General features: G+C 42.9%; 1 protein-coding gene across 1 annotated transcript in view; it reads right to left on the bottom strand.

Annotated features, from left to right (window-relative positions):
- Positions 1-534: 534 nt before the first annotated feature.
- Positions 535-19,628, bottom strand: part of LOC309563154 (trypsin-like) — a gene marked incomplete at both ends in the record, with an annotated part of 280,915 nt that continues 261,821 nt past the window's right edge. Inside the window, 5 exons of the mRNA XM_082267489.1 lie at positions 535-684; positions 974-1,110; positions 1,756-2,009; positions 3,564-3,714; positions 3,869-3,908. Coding sequence (XP_082123615.1) covers positions 535-684; positions 974-1,110; positions 1,756-2,009; positions 3,564-3,714; positions 3,869-3,908 — 732 coding nt within the window. Of the gene's footprint in view, positions 685-973; positions 1,111-1,755; positions 2,010-3,563; positions 3,715-3,868 lie in introns of the transcript that reaches the window.

Below are 19,628 nucleotides of genomic sequence, written 5' to 3'. Positions count from 1 at the left end.
TCATTCATTACAACTCCCCCCCAAATGCTGGGTATATTTTTGATGCCGACATGTGTAAGTGATGAGGCAAAATTGTTTATTTCTTCTTTCTTTGAGATTTCATGTATTTTTATACAAACCCACATGTTATACATTTACAGGTAATTCTTTGGCTTTAAGCTCCTGATGAGTGGACAGGGATCCATGAAACGTGTAGAGCTACTTAGATGCATAGTTGCAACATTTAGTGACGACCATGTTTTACCGAATATATCTTATTACTATTATAACAATGTCTTTACTATATGTATTTTTTGTGTCAGCCTTTTTTGTATACATGTCTGCATCATATTTGTAACTGCTGTCAAGTGTTTGATTTAACCATTAGGGATGGAGGCACTGTATTTTCTTGGGATCATATTCCTGTCTTTGAAATTAAATATAAGTGCAGCTGATTTTTAATATAACACACAATACATTTCAGGTTCTTATAATATTTTATTCACATTCCAGCTGATATATAGCTGTGGATAGATAACATGAAAAGACTAGTATTTAGTTGGCAGCCTGGGTGCTGGCGATCCAGCTGTTGTAGTTGCAGACCTTGGTGTAGACACCGGGGTAGTTCCTCTGGGCACAGCCGTATCCCCAGGAGACAACACCCTGGAGTTGTCCATTGCAGACCACAGGGCCACCAGAGTCACCCTGAGAAAAGAAAAAAATATGTTTAAATTTAGAAAGTCATGTTATCATTAAAGGACTCTCCAAACACAATTGAGACAAAGAGGTTCTCATTCCAAAGTCTATTCTTCTTGACATTTTATTGCATATATTATTCATTAAATATTGAACACAGATATCTAGGCAAATCCAACTTTCCTGACAGCAAACCACTTATACATTTCTTAGGGTACAACATGTGCAGAGACATGTTCAACATTTCATAAAGTTAATAGCTCTAATATTTGAACATGAAACATATTAGCGAAGTTACCTGGCAGGAATCCTTGCCACCTTCCAAGTATCCAAGACAGATCATGTTGCCAGTGATCTCACCAGGGTAAGCATTGCTACACTGGGAAGCAGTCAGAATGGGGGCATTTAGACACTGCAGGAGGTCAGGGTAGTTGGCTGCAGAAAAGAAGAGACATAATAAATTACATAGAAATAAATGGATGAGCGAAAATGTTGATTATACTAGGAAGCAAAGATGAAACCTCTAAGCGGCTGTTAGTCAACCAGTTTAGGGAAAGGTCTTAAGTAACTGTTAGCTGAATTTGGTATGCTCACACCAAGCTAGACCCCAATTACGCCTAAAGCTTTTTTTTTTCTCAGATTCTTCCCTATATTTATCCATATTCCTTGGATAAATATAGATTATGGAAATGTTAAAAACCGTGCATTTCATTTCTTTTTTTTGCCATCTGTGTGTGAATGGGGAGATTTTTTTCTTGCTTCCTGTCCTGTAGGAATACCAGGAAGATGGAGGACATCTCTTCAAAGTAAGAAGAAATCCCCACTCATACCATTGGATGATTTACCTTATATTCCTCTTCTGGTGACAGCTAAAAATTTTGCATATAACTTCACATTTAGGGCAGTGCTATTGAACACCAGGGAAAAATAGAGCGAGAGAAAATCCCAAGTGGAGACACAGACAGCAATACAATCCCTTCAACATTTTGTCTAGAAGAAAATGTCCTCGCTTTGGATACACTTTAGCTTAACAAGTGGCTAAGGAGATTAATGGTCAGTTATACAACTGCCTTGACTTACTTCCACTGCTGAGAGTGTTGCCCCATCCGGAGATCAGGCAGCTGGACCCGGCAGCAGCACAGCCACTGGGCAGAGACACAGTCTTGACGTAGGAGTTGAGGGTGGCGGGTGAAGCTAGCTTGATCAACAGAATGTCATTGTCCAGGGTTCTGGAGTTGTAGCTTCCATGTCTGATGACCTTGGCAGAGTTGATGAACTGTTCGGTGCCCTCAGAAGAAGCAATGTTGTGTTCTCCCAGTCTGACCTGAAGGCTCCTGGATAGACATAAAGAGTGTGCAATGAAGTTATGGAATCCAGATCTACTATCTAATCTGCATTGGACATTTAAGAGTGATGTAGGCTGAAAATAGTTACTTTTCTATCCATTTAATCCAAACTCGGGGCACAAAGTTTTCATTTAATTTTATATTTTTTTGAAGAGTCAGACAAATATCCAAAAAGTTACAACCCCTAAACATACAGAGGAAGCATGATGATTGAATCTGAGGTCTATATTTCATAGTGGTAAGCTAAGCTATGTGTCACGATTACACATACATATGTGACTGAATGAGAAGGTGATCACTATTCACTGTGGATGTTAAAAGTTTCAATATCAACACGCTTAGAGGATCCGCTGTCTACAAGTCCCACAAAAGGATATAAATCAACATTGTGTGGACAATGTTTCCTTCTAGTCTATGTTTGGGAAAGCAGCCCTCAGCATTGGGAATCTGGCAACCTTTACAATTAAATGTTTTTTCATCTTACTAGTATATGCTTGTTGTAATTTGGTCAACATTATCATGTCGAATAGAGCTCCATGTTTACTTTTAAGTCCCATAAAATTATCCTGTGACAAATGTATAACTTTCTGCCTTGTATACAGTGTATGTCGGCAATAGAGGCAACAATCAACATTCAGTGAAGGAGAATTTGAAATGTTTTTGCATTATTTTCTATTTTCTTTGAAAGTGAGTTTGCCAGGACAGAAATATGGATGCTGCCTACGATTTCCAGCATAAATGGCAGTGAGAGAGGTTTGGAATGTCTATAAGACCACCAGGGATGCTTGCAGAATTGCATCAGCAGTTTTGTTTTTTTTTCTGTAAGAGAATTTATACCATGGGAATAAGGAGGACCATGGTTCATAGTAAGCACTATGGATAGTCTTAGGCTGACCATAGACAGATCGGAATTCAGCTGGTTCAGCAGGAACTGGCCAAATTTCTATCCATGAATGGCCATTCGCATTCATGGGAAGCCAATCTACATGTCAACTTTTCATGAATAGACTTGTTGGTATATTTTCACTTAATCAGCTCATGTAGCCAATCAGCTGCAGCGCTGATCGGTATATGCTGACAGTGGGAGAGTCCCGCCCTCAGAATGCAATGACACAGCAGGGAGGACATCCAAATACACCTTGAATATGTGAATGGGAAACTTAGTTCAGTCTTTTTTTTTTGTTCAGCCAACTTGCTAAATGAAAAAAAAAAAGAAAACAAAGCCATGTATAGCTAACTTTTTTATTTGTCCCAACTTGTCACTTTTGTAGGACAACTCGGTCTGCATGTCAATAGGGTGAAGAATATAAAAAATGAAATAAAAAAGGAAAGTATACTTAATATTTAATGACATGTAATAATCTAATGCAATACCAGAATTAAATATTTTTGTGATAGTAATCTTTTAATATGAAGTAAATCAAGAAATCAGACCAACCAGTCATCCCCTCTAAAATCAAACTAACCATACAGCCAGCCAGTTAGACAATTATGACTCCAAACTATCCTAGTACAAACTGTTGCCATCACAATTCTACTTACGCCTTGTAGCAGTGAGCAGCGGAGATCACCCACAAGGAGTTGAGGAGGGCTCCACCACAGAAGTGATATCCAGAGTTCAGAGATACCTGGTAAGGGACGGAGTTCTTGGCGCAGGTGTAACCTCCAACGATCTTATCATCGTCCAAAGCAGCTGGGAATAAAATACACGGTGTCATTCAGAAACTCTATGTAAAACTATTAAGGGTAGCAAAACTACAAAATAAGAAGTACTTTGTGCATTTGTTAGCATCTATATTGCTGCATACAAGGATTTTTCCTTTTAAGTATAGGTAAAGAGGACTCACCAGCTGCTCCGAGGAGCACACAGATCAGAAGGAGTTTCATGGTGTTTAGGTGACCAGTGAGTGACCATTTGGACTGTAACATAGGTATTTATATGTTTAGCTGAATGCCACCCATCTGTGTCAGTATGTGCAAACTTCTGTTAATGTATAGACAATATTTTCAAAATATGCCTAAAATGGGTATATTTATCAGCAACCTTGAGATAAGGTTTTGGTAATGGAAGGAAAACTTTATCAAATGTAAATATAATTTTTTATCCACAGGAAAAGTGTACAGATTATAGTTACTTTGGTCCTCAAAGAAAAATTAAGTTTTTACAGTGGTAAAAAATAAATTGAGGAAAAATATTCTATGCTATTATAATTATTTTATATGCAGAATCAGAAGTTCATTTACACTTTTTCTTATTTAGGACAGTATACAATCACATATATGCAAAAAAAAATATTTTTATTTTATTTTTTCCTTTCATGGTTATGTTATTGATGAACTTTGTAGCATACTACTTTATTAATATCAGATTTTTTTTTTTTATTATTACTTTTGCCACTACAGTCTTTGGTTTAAATGTATATCAACTTAAATGACAGTTCTCTCATATGATAGAAAAGGCTGACATTTTATGAAAGCCAATCTCTGGACAGATAAACTATAAAAGATACATATTAATGCTGCTCTATTTTCATTAATACATCCGGAAATTTAGTTTATTTAATTTAAATATCTCAATGTAACTTGGTATCAGGCATTAACAGTCCTTGTACAGCAGAGCTTAGAGAAGGGTAGAGAGAAGAAGCACAGTACACCAATCAGATGTTCCACAGTACAAGGAGGCAGTCCAATCACAGGGTGGGGGTGAGAAGGAGACCCTTAAGTGCTACTCCACGTCGGAGACTCAAAAAATGCTAAAGTCATGGAAGAACTCATCTACCTAGTAAAGGATTCCCCCTCCAAATTCAATGCCACTTGGGCCTGCTGAATCCATTAATGCACCACTGAACATTACTAAAGCTTTTTTTTTTACTCCCATGTTTAACCTCTCAATAAGAAAATGATCATCATGTCTGATTCTATACCCCCCCCCCCCGACACACACACACACACACCTTTTGGGGGATTCAGCTGGTTCATTTTTCCTCTTTACTTTTAACATGTCTTTCATTCCCAATCTCTTTCTTCCCCTACTATCAATTCTTATTAAACCCCAAGTGCCACCCCCTTCCCCCCCTTTTTTTTAATTTAGCCCCAGCTAGAAGGGTTTCATTAGCCACTGTATTTTGTCTCCTTTTTGCACTCCTTATATCCCTGGCAAACCCTCCTACTTCAACTAAACATGCTTTTAACATGGCTCCCCAAATCATCACGGACGGTGAAAAATGTTGCATTTCATTTGAAAATCAAGATCCCAGAGTCTGGAGGAAGAGTGGAGAGGCACAGAATCCAAGTTGCATTGGGTCTAGTGTGAAGTTTCCACAGTTAGTGATGATTTGGGGAGCCACGTCATCTGCTGTTTCTGGTCCACTACCAGGAAATTCTAGAGCACTTCATGCTTCCCTCTGCTGACCAGCTTTATGGAAATGCTGATTTCATTTTTCAGCAGGACTTGGCACTTGCCCACACTGCCAAAAGTACCAATACCTGGTATAATGATCATGGGATCACTGTGCTTGATTAGCCAGCAAACTTGCCTAACCTAAACCCCATAAAGAATCTGTGGGGTATTGTCAAGAAGAGAGACACAAGACCCTACAATGCAGATGAGCTGAAGGCCGCTATTAAAGCAACCTGGGCTTCCATAACACCTCAACAGTACCACAGGCTGATCGTCTCCATGTCACGCCACGTTGATGCAGTAATTCATGCAAAAGGAGCACCGACCAAGTATTGAGTGTGTACTATTAGAGTTGAGCGGACACCTGGATGTCCGTGTTCGGCGGGTTCGACCGAACTTGAAAAAAAAGTCCGGGTCCGTGTCCCGGACTTTTTCCGAACTTTACCCGAACACCGAACCCCATTGAAGTCAATAGGGACCCGAACTTTCAGGCACTAAAATGGCTCTAAAACACCAATGGAAAGGGCTAGAGTGCTGCAAATGGCAGTGAAACGTAGTTAAGAGCATGGCAAGTGCTCTGCAAACAAATGTGGATAGGGAAATAACTTAAAACAACAAAAAAAAAACAGAAAAATTAAACAATTTTCTTCATCTGTGAAGGACGAGGCCCATATGGAGTAGGAGGGAGGTTGAGGTGGTGGTGGATGTGGCGGTGTAGGTGGAAGCGGCGGTGGAGGAGGACGAGGTAGCCAACACTGCTTTTTTTCAGTCATTTTAAATGAGGGTACACCCCAAAAGAGTGAGAAAGATCAAAAATATAACAATGGCTGGGTAAGGTCGGTATCCATCTCTATTCTGCACAAGGTACGGAAAAGTCCTGTGGGATCCATGCCTGGTTCATTTTAATGAACGTGAGCTTGTCCACATTGTCTCTGGACAGGCGGCTGCGCTTGTCTGTGATAACACCCCCAGCTGCGCTAAATACACGTTCAGATAATACACTGGCTGCAGGGCACGCCAGCACCTCCAAGGCGTAAAGGGCAAGCTCAGGCCATGTGCCCAATTTGGAGACCCAGAAGTTGAAGGGGGCAGACCCGTTATTCACTACATGTAGGCGTGTGCACACATACTGCTCCACCATGTTGGTGAAATGCTGCCTCCTGCTAAGACATTCCATATGAGCTGCTGGTGCTGCTGTTTGTTGTGGCGTGCTGAGAAAGCTTTTCCACATTTAGGCCATGCTAACCCTGCCTTCTGAGGTGCAGGCCGTGCCCTGGTTGCATTGGCAACCTCTTCCTTCTCCTCCTCTGCCTTGGCCTTGTGCTTCCACTGTGGCCCCGCTGTCAGGTGGGAATGCCAGCAGCATCGCGTCTACCAGCGTGCACTTGTACTTGCGCATCTTGCGATCGCGCTCCAGTGAGTGTATTACTACGGTACGTTGTCCTTGTAATGGGGAGCCAGCAGCGTGGCCACCCAGTAATCAGCACAAGTTAGAATGTGGTCAACTCGGCGGTCGTTGTGGAGACACTGCAGCATGTAATCGCTCATGTGTGCCAGGCTGCCCAGACGCAACGAAAGGCTGTCCTCTGTGGGAGGTGTATCGTCTGTGTCCTCTGTATCCCCCCAGCCACGCACCAGTGATGGCCATGAGCTGGCCTGGGTGCCACCCTGCTGTGAACATGGTTCCATCTCCTCCTCCATCTCCTCATCCTCCTCATCCTCCAGAACTGTGCTCCTGCTGGACAATTGTGTCCCTGGCGTTTGTGTGTGCAGGAACCCACCCTCGGAGCCACTTGCGAATGACTGCCCTGAAAGCCTTGGAAATGTTACCTCTTCATCCTCCTCCTCCTCATCCTGTGCCACATCCTCTTCCATCATCGCCCGAATCGTTTTTTGAAGGAGGCATAGAAGTGGGATAGTTAAGCTGACAACGGCGTCATCGCACTGGCCATGTTGGTGGAGTACTCAAAACAGCGCAACAAGGCACACAGGTCTCGCATGGAGGCCCAGTTATTGGTGGTGAAGTGGTGCTGTTCCGCAGAGCGACTCACGCGTGCGTGCTGCAGCTGAAACCCCACTATGGCCTGCTGCTCGCACAGTCTTTCCAGCATGTGCAAGGTGGAGTTCCACCTTGTGGGCACGTCACATATGAGGCAGTGAGCGGGAAGGCCGAAGTTACGCTGCACCGCTGACAGGCGAGCAGCAGCAGGGTGAGAACGTCGAAAGTGCGCGCAGACAGCCCACACTTTCTGCAGCAGCTCTGACATATCGGGTTAATTTTTAAGGAACCTCTGCACCACCAAATTCAGCACATGCGCCAGGCAAGGGATGTGCGTCAAACCGGCTAGGCCCAGAGCTGCTATGAGATTTCGCCCGTTACCGCACACCACCAGGCCGGGCTTGAGGCTCGCTGGCAGCAACCACTCATTTGTCTGCTGTTCCATGCTCCTCCACAACTCCTGCGCGGTGTGTGGTTTTTCCCCCAAACAGGCAAGTTTTAAAACTGCCTGCTGTCGTTTACCCCTGGCTGTGCTGAAGTTGGTGGTGAAGGTGTTACGCTGACCGGATGAGGAGGCGGTAGAGGATGAGGAAGAGGAGTAGGAGGAGTTCAGAACAGGAGGCAAACTGAAGCGCCCTGCAATCCTCGGTGGTGGAAGGACATGCGCCAAATTGCAATCTGCCTCAGGCCCATCCGCCACTGCATTTACCCAGTGTGCCGTTAGGGAGATATAACGTCCCTGACCGTGCTTACTGGTCCACGTATCGGTAGTTAGATGGACCTTGGCACAGATGGCGTTGCGCAGTGCACACCTGATTTTTTCCCCCACTTGGTTGTGCAGGGAAGGAATGGCTTGCCTGGAAAAGTAGTGGCGGCTGGGCACGACGTACTATGGGACAGCCACCGACATAAGGCTTTTAAAACTGTGCGTCTCCACCAGACGGAATGACCGCATTTCAAAGGCCAAGAATTTTGAAATGCTGGCATTCAGGGCCAGGGATCGCGGGTGGGTAGGGGGGTATTTCCTCTTCCTCTCAAGTGTTTGGGAGATGGAAAGCTGAACGCTTCCACGGGACATTGTGGAGATGGTTGGTGACCCAGGTGGTGGTGTTGCTGACAGATCGTCTGTTTGCGGGGTGGCAGGTGCCGGTATCACTACAGAGGTGGATGAAGAGGCCGAGACTGCAGCAGAAGAGGAAGCAGGAGGAGCCAGAGACCTTTCTTGGTTTTGAAGGTGTCAACTCCACTGCAGTAGACTGCCAGATACCTTTCTTGGTTTTGAAGGTGTCTACTCCACTGCAGCTCGTGCTTTGCACTTAGATGCCTGATCATGCAGGTTGTGCTCAGGTTGAGAAGGTTTATGCCTCGCTTCAGGCTCTGATTGCACAGGGTGCAAACCACTCGTGTCCTGTCATCAGCACATTTTCTGAAGAACTTCCACGCTAGAGAACTCCTTTGAGCTGGCTTTGGTGGGCTCAGTCCCTTGCTGCGTTGGGCAGTAGCAGGCGTAGTGTCTAGGGCACGGCCGCTCCGCTTCTGCACCCTGCTCCTTCTTCTGCTGTGCTGGTGGCTCTGTGCGACCACCGCCTCTTCCTCCAAACTACTCAGGTCACCTGCATGACCTTCATTCCATGCATTCCCTATTTGACGGTCTCCTCATATTTATGTAATTTATGATCTTGCCCTAGAAAGGTGTTTATTGAATAGCGGAACAAAACAACAACAGTATCGCACGGGTGTATCTCACAGTCAAATATGCAAACTATGCCACAATTTAATTTTTTTTACCCCAAAAGGGTGTTTATTAAATAGCGGAATAGAAAAACAGTATACAAATACAACGGGTGTATCTCACAGTCAAATATGAAAAGTATGCCGTAATTTAATTTTTTACACTCCAAAAGGGTGTATATTGAATAGTGGAATAGGAAAAATTTTATAAAACAGTGTATCTCACACGTACAAACACAGACTAGGCCCCGATTACAATTTTTTGTACCCTAAAGGGAGGATGAGGAAGAGGAGTAGGAGGAGTTCGGAACAGGAGGCAAACTGAAGCACCCTGAAATCCTCAGCGGTGGAAGGAGATGCGCCAAACAAATTAAAAAAGGTGTATCTCACACGTACCAATACAGACTATGCCGTAATTTAATTTTTTACACTCCAAAAGGGTGTATATTGAAAAGTGGAATAGGAAAAATTTTATAAAACGGTGTATCTCACACGTACAAACATAGACTAGGCCCCGATTACAATTTTTTGTACCCTAAAGGGAGGATGAGGAAGAGGAGTAGGAGGAGTTCGGAACAGGAGGCAAACTGAAGCGCCCTGCAATCCTCGGCGGTGGAAGGAGATGCGCCAAACAAATTTAAAAGGTGTATCTCACACGTACCGATACAGACTATGCCGTAATTTAATTTTTTACACTCCAAAAGGGTGTATATTGAATAGCGGAAAAGGAAACATTTTATAAAACGGTGTATCTCACACGTACAAACACAGACTAGGCCCCAATTACAATTTTTTTGTACCCTAAAGGCAGGATGAGGATGGGGAAGAGGAGTAGGAGGAGTTCGGAACAGGAGGCAAACTGAAGCTCCCTGCAATCCTCGGCGGTGGAAGGAGATGCGCCAAACAAATGTAAAAAGGTGTATTTCACACGTACCGATACAGACTATGCCGTAATTTAATTTTTTACACTCCAAAAGGGTGTATATTGAATAGCGGAATAGGAAAAATTTTACAAAATGGTGTATCTCACACGTACAAACACAGACTAGGCCCCAATTACAATTTTTTTGTACCCTAAAGGCAGGATGAGGATGGGGAAGAGGAGTAGGAGGAGTTCGGAACAGGAGGCAAACTGAAGCTCCCTGCAATCCTCGGCGGTGGAAGGAGATGCGCCAAACAAATTTAAAAAGGTGTATCTCACACGTACCGATACAGACTATGTTATAATTTAATTTTTTACACTCCAAAAGGGTGTATATTGAATAGCGGAATAGGAAAAATTTTATAAAACGGTGTATCTCACACGTACAAACACAGACTAGGCCCCGATTACAATTTTTTGTATCCTAAAGGCAGGATGAGGATGAGGAAGAGGAGTAGGAGGAGTTCAGAACAGGAGGCAAACTGAAGCGCCCTGCAATCCTCGGCGGTGGAAGGAGATGCGCCAAACAAATGTAAAAAGGTGTATCTCACACGTACCGATACAGACTATGCCGTAATTTAATTTTTTACACTCCAAAAGGGTGTATATTGAATAGCGGAATAGGAAAAATTTTATAAAACGGTGTATCTCACATGTACAAACACAGACTAGGCCCCGATTACAATTTTTTTGTACCCTAAAGGCAGGATGAGGATGGGGAAGAGGAGTAGGAGGAGTTCGGAACAGGAGGCAAACTGAAGCTCCCTGCAATCCTCGGCGGTGGAAGGAGATGCACCAAACAAATTTAAAAAGGTGTATCTCACACGTACCGATACAGACTATGTCATAATTTAATTTTTTACACTCCAAAAGGGTGTATATTGAATAGCGTAATAGAAAAAATTTTATAAAACGGTGTATCTCACACGTACAAACACAGACTAGGCCCCGATTACAATTTTTTGTACCCTAAAGGCAGAATGAGGATGAGGAGTAGGAGGAGTTCGGAACAGGAGGCAAACTGAAGCACCCTGCAATCCTCGACGGTGTAAGATGCGCCCAAAAAATTGGAAAGGTATATCTCACACATACCAATACAGACTATGCCGCAATTTAATTCTTTTTACCCCGGAGGGTGTAGATTGAATAGCGGAATAGAAAATATGATATAAAAAGATGTATCTCACACATACAAACCCAGACTAGGCCCGATTACAATTTTTTGTACCCTAAAGGCAGGATGAGGATGAGGAGTAGGAGGAGTTTGGAACAGGGAGGAGGCAAACTGAAGCACCCTGCAATCCTCGGCGGTGTAAGATGCACCCAAAAAATTGGAAAGAATATGGGGGAATATGGTAAAAAAAGGGATAATAAAGACGGGTACGTAGGGCAGTGGGCTTATATAAAGATAATATAGTAGATACATGATATAGTAGATACATAATAATATGCCAGTAATCATTGTACATTAGTAGAATATAACCCATTGCCTGAAGAGGGTAATACATAGGGGGAGCGGTAAAAAAAGGGGGGGGAATGGTGAGCGTGGACGTGACGTTGGGGGCTCCCACCATGACCAACTGAGGTACATACGTTGACATGCTTCTTTCCTGCACCTTTATTTCCTTTATCACCTTCACTTGTTTATTTTATGACATTTTTTTGGTAGTCTTGCTTGGTGGCTCCCTTATTCACCTCAGACATTTCTCACTTCCTGGTACGTTTTCTCTGCACCACCCACTTTTTCTTGATTCGACTCACTACCATCATATTTTCTTTTAACCCTTGATTGATTATCACTCTCTACCTTTCTTAGACTATCCATTTTTATGCCATTATCATTGAATACTTACATACACATTTTTATTCACTCACACAGATACCTCTGGTGATGACCACTTTATACCGTCCCTTATGACTTATCTTGGCTTTATTTTTCTGCCTTCTGGGATGTTCAATTTGATGTGCCCTATGTTGGATACTGGGGGGGCTCCCTCAGCTCCCGGCGGGGATGTTCTAGCCCTCTGGACCTATACTTCAGGATGTTTTAAATTTTACCATCTGTATTGATCTACTATTATATCCATGATGCACTTGCTCTTGATAAAGTGGAATTGCCCACGAAACGCGTCGAGCCTATTATCGATGCATCCACTATACCCTCTATATGGACTTTACAATTGCTTACATAGACTATGTTTTTATTTTAGGTACATGTTATACTATCCTAATGTGCCTTTATTATCATGTCCTGTATTGTATTATGGTTTTACGCATTATATGTATGTACCATGCAATCAATGCAATGTTATACAATTTACATGTATTATTAAACCTATGTGTTTCTTTCTACCAATGATTTTACATTTTTTATTACCCACCACCTGCTCACACACTTCATTTAAAGTCCCATTTCCCCCCCCCCCTTTTTTACCGCTCCCCCTATGTATTACCCTCTTCAGGCAATGGGTTATATTCTACTAATGTACAATGATTACTGGCATATTATTATGTATCTACTATATCATGTATCTACTATATTATCTTTATATAAGCCCACTGCCCTACGTACCCGTCTTTATTATCCCTTTTTTTACCATATTCCCCCATATTCTTATGAATAGGGATGGAGGTGTCTAGCCCCATTGGGCAGAGCCTCATTTAAAGTCCCACTTTCTGAACTGTTGTTCATTCTTTTTTTCTCAATGATTAGGGATGGAAGTGTGTGACTGTGGTTGGGCTTTGCTAGGTGATTATTTGCCTGCAATCTATCCCTTTTTCATGACCTCATGGCTTGTTTATATATCAGTATACAGTGACATGATCCTTTCTGACGAATTGTTCAATCATTGGGCGGTCCTTCATGCCGGGAGCTGCGATGCGCTCTGGGGGCCTCCCTCCTCCCCCTCATCCTTATTGGACGCGGGTGACTTGGGCGGTTCATCTCGGCGCATCGGCGTCGCGTCACCACGGCGGCACGCGTGACGTCATTTTGGCGCCACTGCGTGCGGCACGTGACTCCATTCTCGCGCCCTTTTATGGGGAGGGTGTTCGCCGTTATCCTGGATGCGGAATCATCCGAGATGCGGCGGTCTCCTTCCCATGGTGAGCGTGGACGTGACGTTGGGGGCTCCCACCATGACCAACTGAGGTACATACGTTGACATGCTTCTTTCCTGCACCTTTATTTCCTTTATCACCTTCACTTGTTTATTTTATGACATTTTTTCGGTAGTCTTGCTTGGTGGCTCCCTTATTCACCTCAGACATTTCTCACTTCCTGGTACGTTTTCTCTGCACCACCCACTTTTTCTTGATTCGACTCACTACCATCATCTTGTTGGTACATATTTTCTTTTAACCCTTGATTGATTATCACTCTCTACCTTTCTTAGACTATCCATTTTTATGCCATTATCATTGAATACTTACATACACATTTTTATTCACTCACACAGATACCTCTGGTGATGACCACTTTATACCGTCCCTTATGAATTATCTTGGCTTTATTTTTCTGCCTTCTGGGATGTTCAATTTGATGTGCCCTATGTTGGATACTGGGGGGGCTCCCTCAGCTCCCGGCGGGGATGTTCTAGCCCTCTGGACCTATACTTCAGGATGTTTTAAATTTTACCATCTGTATTGATCTACTATTATATCCATGATGCACTTGCTCTTGATAAAGTGGAATTGCCCACGAAACGCGTCGAGCCTATTATCGATGCATCCACTATACCCTCTATATGGACTTTACAATTGCTTACATAGACTATGTTTTTATTTTAGGTACATGTTATACTATCCTGATGTGCCTTTATTATCATGTCCTGTATTGTATTATGGTTTTACGCATTATATGTATGTACCATGCAATCAATGCAATGTTATACAATTTACATGTATTATTAAACCTATGTGTTTCTTTCTACCAATGATTTTACATTTTTTATTACCCACCACCTGCTCACACACTTCATTTAAAGTCCCATTTCCCCCCCCCTTTTTTACCGCTCCCCCTATGTATTACCCTCTTCAGGCAATGGGTTATATTCTACTAATGTACAATGATTACTGGCATATTATTATGTATCTACTATATCATGTATCTACTATATTATCTTTATATAAGCCCACTGCCCTACGTACCCGTCTTTATTATCCCTTTTTTTACCATATTCCCCCATATTCTTATGAATAGGGATGGAGGTGTCTAGCCCCATTGGGCAGAGCCTCATTTAAAGTCCCACTTTCTGAACTGTTGTTCATTCTTTTTTTCTCAATGATTAGGGATGGAAGTGTGTGACTGTGGTTGGGCTTTGCTAGGTGATTATTTGCCTGCAATCTATCCCTTTTTCATGACCTCATGGCTTGTTTATATATCAGTATACAGTGACATGATCCTTTCTGACGAATTGTTCAATCATTGGGCGGTCCTTCATGCCGGGAGCTGCGATGCGCTCTGGGGGCCTCCCTCCTCCCCCTCATCCTTATTGGACGCGGGGGACTTGGGCGGTTCATCTCGGCGCATCGGCGTCACGTCACCACGGCGGCACGCGTGACGTCATTTTGGCGCCACTGCGTGCGGCACGTGACTCCATTCTCGCGCCCTTTTATGGGGAGGGTGTTCGCCGTTATCCTGGATGCGGAATCATCCGAGATGCGGCGGTCTCCTTCCCATGGTGAGCGTGGACGTGACGTTGGGGGCTCCCACCATGACCAACTGAGGTACATACGTTGACATGCTTCTTTCCTGCACCTTTATTTCCTTTATCACCTTCACTTGTTTATTTTATGACATTTTTTCGGTAGTCTTGCTTGGTGGCTCCCTTATTCACCTCAGACATTTCTCACTTCCTGGTACGTTTTCTCTGCACCACCCACTTTTTCTTGATTCGACTCACTACCATCATCTTGTTGGTACATATTTTCTTTTAACCCTTGATTGATTATCACTCTCTACCTTTCTTAGACTATCCATTTTTATGCCATTATCATTGAATACTTACATACACATTTTTATTCACTCACACAGATACCTCTGGTGATGACCACTTTATACCGTCCCTTATGACTTATCTTGGCTTTATTTTTCTGCCTTCTGGGATGTTAAATTTGATGTGCCCTATGTTGGATACTGGGGGGGCTCCCTCAGCTCCCGGCGGGGATGTTCTAGCCCTCTGGACCTATACTTCAGGATGTTTTAAATTTTACCATCTGTATTGATCTACTATTATATCCATGATGCACTTGCTCTTGATAAAGTGGAATTGCCCACGAAACGCGTCGAGCCTATTATCGATGCATCCACTATACCCTCTATATGGACTTTACAATTGCTTACATAGACTATGTTTTTATTTTAGGTACATGTTATACTATCCTAATGTGCCTTTATTATCATGTCCTGTATTGTATTATGGTTTTACGCATTATATGTATGTACCATGCAATCAATGCAATGTTATACAATTTACATGTATTATTAAACCTATGTGTTTCTTTCTACCAATGATTTTACATTTTTTATTACCCACCACCTGCTCACACACTTCATTTAAAGTCCCATTTCCCCCCCCTTTTTTACCGCTCCCCCTATGTATTACCCTCTTCAGGCAATGGGTTATATTCTACTAATGTACAATGATTACTGGCATATTATTATGTATCTACTATATCATGTATCTACTATATTATCTTTATATAAGCCCACTGCCCTACGTACCCGTCTTTATTATCCCTTTTTTTACCATATTCCCCCATATTCTTATGAATAGGGATGGAGGTGTCTAGCCCCATTGGGCAGAGCCTCATTTAAAGTCCCACTTTTTGAACTGTTGTTCATTCTTTTTTTCTCAAAAAATTGGAAAGGTGAATCTCACACGTACCGATACAGACTATGCCGCAATTTAATTCTTTTTACCCCAAAGGGTGTAGATTGAATAGCGGAATAGAAAATATGATATCAAAAGGTGTATCTCACACGTACAGACCCAGACTAGGCCCCGATTACAATTTTTTGTACCCTAAAGGCAGGATGAGGAGTAGGAGGAGTTCGGAACAGGAGGCAAACTGAAACACCCTGCAATCCTCGGCGGTGGAAGATGCGCCCCAAAAATTTGGAAGGTGTATCTCACACGTACCGATACAGACTATGCCGCAATTTAATTCTTTTTACCCCAAAGGGTGTAGATTGAATAGCGGAATAGAAAATATGATATAAAAAGGTGTATCTCACACGTACAGACCCAGACTAGGCCCCGATTACAATTTTTTGTACCCTAAAGGCAGGATGAGGAGTAGGAGGAGTTCGGAACAGGCAGGAGGCAAACTGAAGCACCCTGCAATCCTCGGCGGTGGAAGATGCGCCCCAAAAATTGGAAAGGTGTATCTCACACATACCGATACAGACTATGCCGCAATTTAATTCTTTTTACCCCAAGGGTGTAGATTGAATAGCGGAATAGAAAATATGATTTCAAAAGGTGTATCTATCTCACACGTACAGACCCAGACTAGGCCCTGATTACTATTTTTTGTACCCTAAAGGCAGGATGAGGAGTAGGAGGAGTTCGGAACAGGCAGGAGGCAAACTGAAGCACCCTGCAATCCTGGGCGGTGGAAGATGCGCCCCAAAAATTGGAAAGGTGTATCTCACACGTACCGATACAGACTATGCCGCAATTTAATTATTTTTACCCCAAGGGTGTAGATTGAATAGCGGAATAGAAAATATGATATCAAAAGGTGTATCTATCTCACACGTAAAGACCCAGACTAGGCCCCGATTACTATTTTTTGTACCCTAAAGTCAGGATGAGGAGTAGGAGGAGTTCGGAACAGGCAGGAGGCAAACTGAAGCACCCTGCAATCCTCGGCGGTGGAAGATGCGCCCCAAAAATTGGAAAGGTGTATCTCACACGTACCGATACAGACTATGCCGCAATTTAATTCTTTTTACCCCAAGGGTGTAGATTGAATAGCGGAATAGAAAATATGATATCAAAAGGTGTATCTATCTCACACGTACAGACCCAGACTAGGCCCCGATTACTATTTTTTGTACCCTAAAGGCAGGGTGAGGAGTAGGAGGAGTTTGGAACAGGCAGGAGGCAAACTGAAGCACCCTGCAATCCTCGGCGGTGGAAGATGCGCCCAAAAATTGGAAAGGTGTATCTCACAAGTATCGATACAGACTATGCTGCAATTTAATTCTTTTTACCCCAAAGGGTGTAGATTGAATAGCGGAATAGAAAATATGATATAAAATTGGTGATTTTTCAATAGCACATGTGAACATAGCAGTGTCTTATGCAACAGTCAGCTCTGCAGCAGGCTATGAAGGGGAAAAAAAATGAAAATTCCCCTTTAAGTTTGTAATTTTTAAATAGATTAGTACATACTATGCCACAATTTAATTTTTTTTAACCCAAAAGGGTGTATATTGAATAGTGGAATTGAAAAAAAGTGTATAAAATTGAAAATCACTCAATAGCACATGTGAACACAGCAATGTCTTATGTCACAGTCAGCACTGGAGCAAAAAGGCTATGAAGGGGGAAACCCCCCCCCCCCCCTTTACCTTGTAGTAAAATAGATCTAAGATGAACGCTGCTCACAACTGACTGATAAAAATAGATTTTTTTTTCTCCCTCCTCCTCCTCCTCCTCAGTGGGCTCAAGTGAGGGCAAAAAGATTGTTCACTGCACCACCCCCCACACAGCAAAATCGATGTATACTGTCCCTGCCTAATCTCCAGCCTGTCCCTAATATGCTCAATAAGATCGTTTACTGCACCACCCCCCACACAGCAAAATCGATGTAGAAGACTGTCCCTGCCTAATCTCTCCAGCCTGTCCCTAAAATGCTCTAATAACTTTCCCTGCCTGCACTCCGACTTGTCCCTGCATTCTTTTCGGACACAATTTTTCACAGAATCACTGTCTGTCCCTAATAAGCAGCCAGCACGTATGATGTGTGCTCTCTCCCTAATCTACAGCAGAATGACGCAGCGCGCTGGGGCTCTCAAACTTATAAAGACATGGTCACATGCTTCAGATGGCCAATCACAGCTACTAATACATTAGTAGGCATGGCTGGGATGGCTTAAGGCACACCAGTTAAACGCTTGTTGATTGGCTGTTGAAAGCCCGCCATTAAAAGCGCGCCATTACATACAAAACAGAAAATAAAATGACCGAACACGGATTTTAAACCCGAACATACAGTAAAGTTTTCGGGTCCGTGTTCGGGTAACAAAAATCCAATTATTCGGTACAAATACAAATAATACAGTCCGTGTTCGCTCAACACTATGTACTATACTGTATGTAGCACTGTCCCTGAAGCACTGAAGGGCTTGCTGTTTGATGAATTCTTGGGCCTCCTCTGATTACCAGCAAGCAGTCACTCAGGGTACAGTTCACACATTCATCCTTACTGCCAATTGGTTTTTAGTATTAATTGTGGAACTTTTGTGGATACTCCGACTGGGACTATATACAGAGATGTATAGTAACTAAGTAGAACTACTTCACTACTGTACTTAACCACTTAAGCCCCGGAAGATTTTACCCCCTTCCTGACCAGGGTTTTTTTTGCGATTTTTTACTGCGTGATTTTAACGGACAATTGCGCGGTCGTGCGATGCTGTACCTAAACTAATTTCACGTCCTTTTTTTCCAACAAACAGAGCTTTCTTTTTGGTGGTATTTGATCACCTGTGCGATTTTTTGATCATGCGCTATAAACAAATAAAGAGCGTAAATTTTGCAAAAATAACAATATTTTTCAAATTTTTTTATATGAAATTCCCCAAAAAAATGTAAAAATCAAACTTTTTTAACATTTTCGGCAATTTGTTTTATGCTACATATGTTTGGTAAAAAAAATCGCAAAAAGCGTATTTTGATTGGTTTGCGCAAAAGTTATCGCATTTACTAACAAAGGGAAAGATTTTTCTCATTTTTGGTGTTTTTTTTTAACGAGTAATGGCGGCGATCTGCAATTTTTTTTGCGGGACTGCGACATTGCGGCGGACAGATCGGACCCTTGACTGACATTTTTTACACTTTTGGGGTTACCAGTGACATTACTACAGTAATCAGTGCTTTACATATGCACTGTTACTGTAAAAATGACACTGGCAGGGAAGGGGTTAACTGTATTGGAGAGGGAGAGGTTAAGTGTGTCCTAGGGGCGTGTTTCTAACTGTGATGGGACATGTGTACTATTGTAAAAACAGAGATCATTGGTTCTACATAGTAGAACCGTCTGATCTCCATTTTTACACAGGGGAGAATGACAGGCGGCTTGTTTACATAAGCCGCCCGCCTTTCTCCCTCTCTACCGACGATCGTAGTGTGACCGGCGGACATCGGGTCCGCCGGTCACACGCGCGGACTCCTCAGTGAACGAGCCCGCTATTGGCTCACAAGCCGGTCACAGGCTTGCGACGTAGACCTACGTCACTCTGCCTGGCCGGGGCTGACTGCCGCAGTAAATATACTGTGCGCAGTCGGCAAGTGGTTAAGTACCGAAAGGCGGTATCTGTAC

This window comes from Pelophylax lessonae (genome assembly GCF_965119305.1).
Source record: "Pelophylax lessonae genome assembly, chromosome: 9".
NCBI classification, from domain to species: domain Eukaryota; kingdom Metazoa; phylum Chordata; class Amphibia; order Anura; family Ranidae; genus Pelophylax; species Pelophylax lessonae.
Note: the sequence above shows the minus strand (reverse complement) of the source record. Positions and strands in the feature narration are given on the sequence as shown.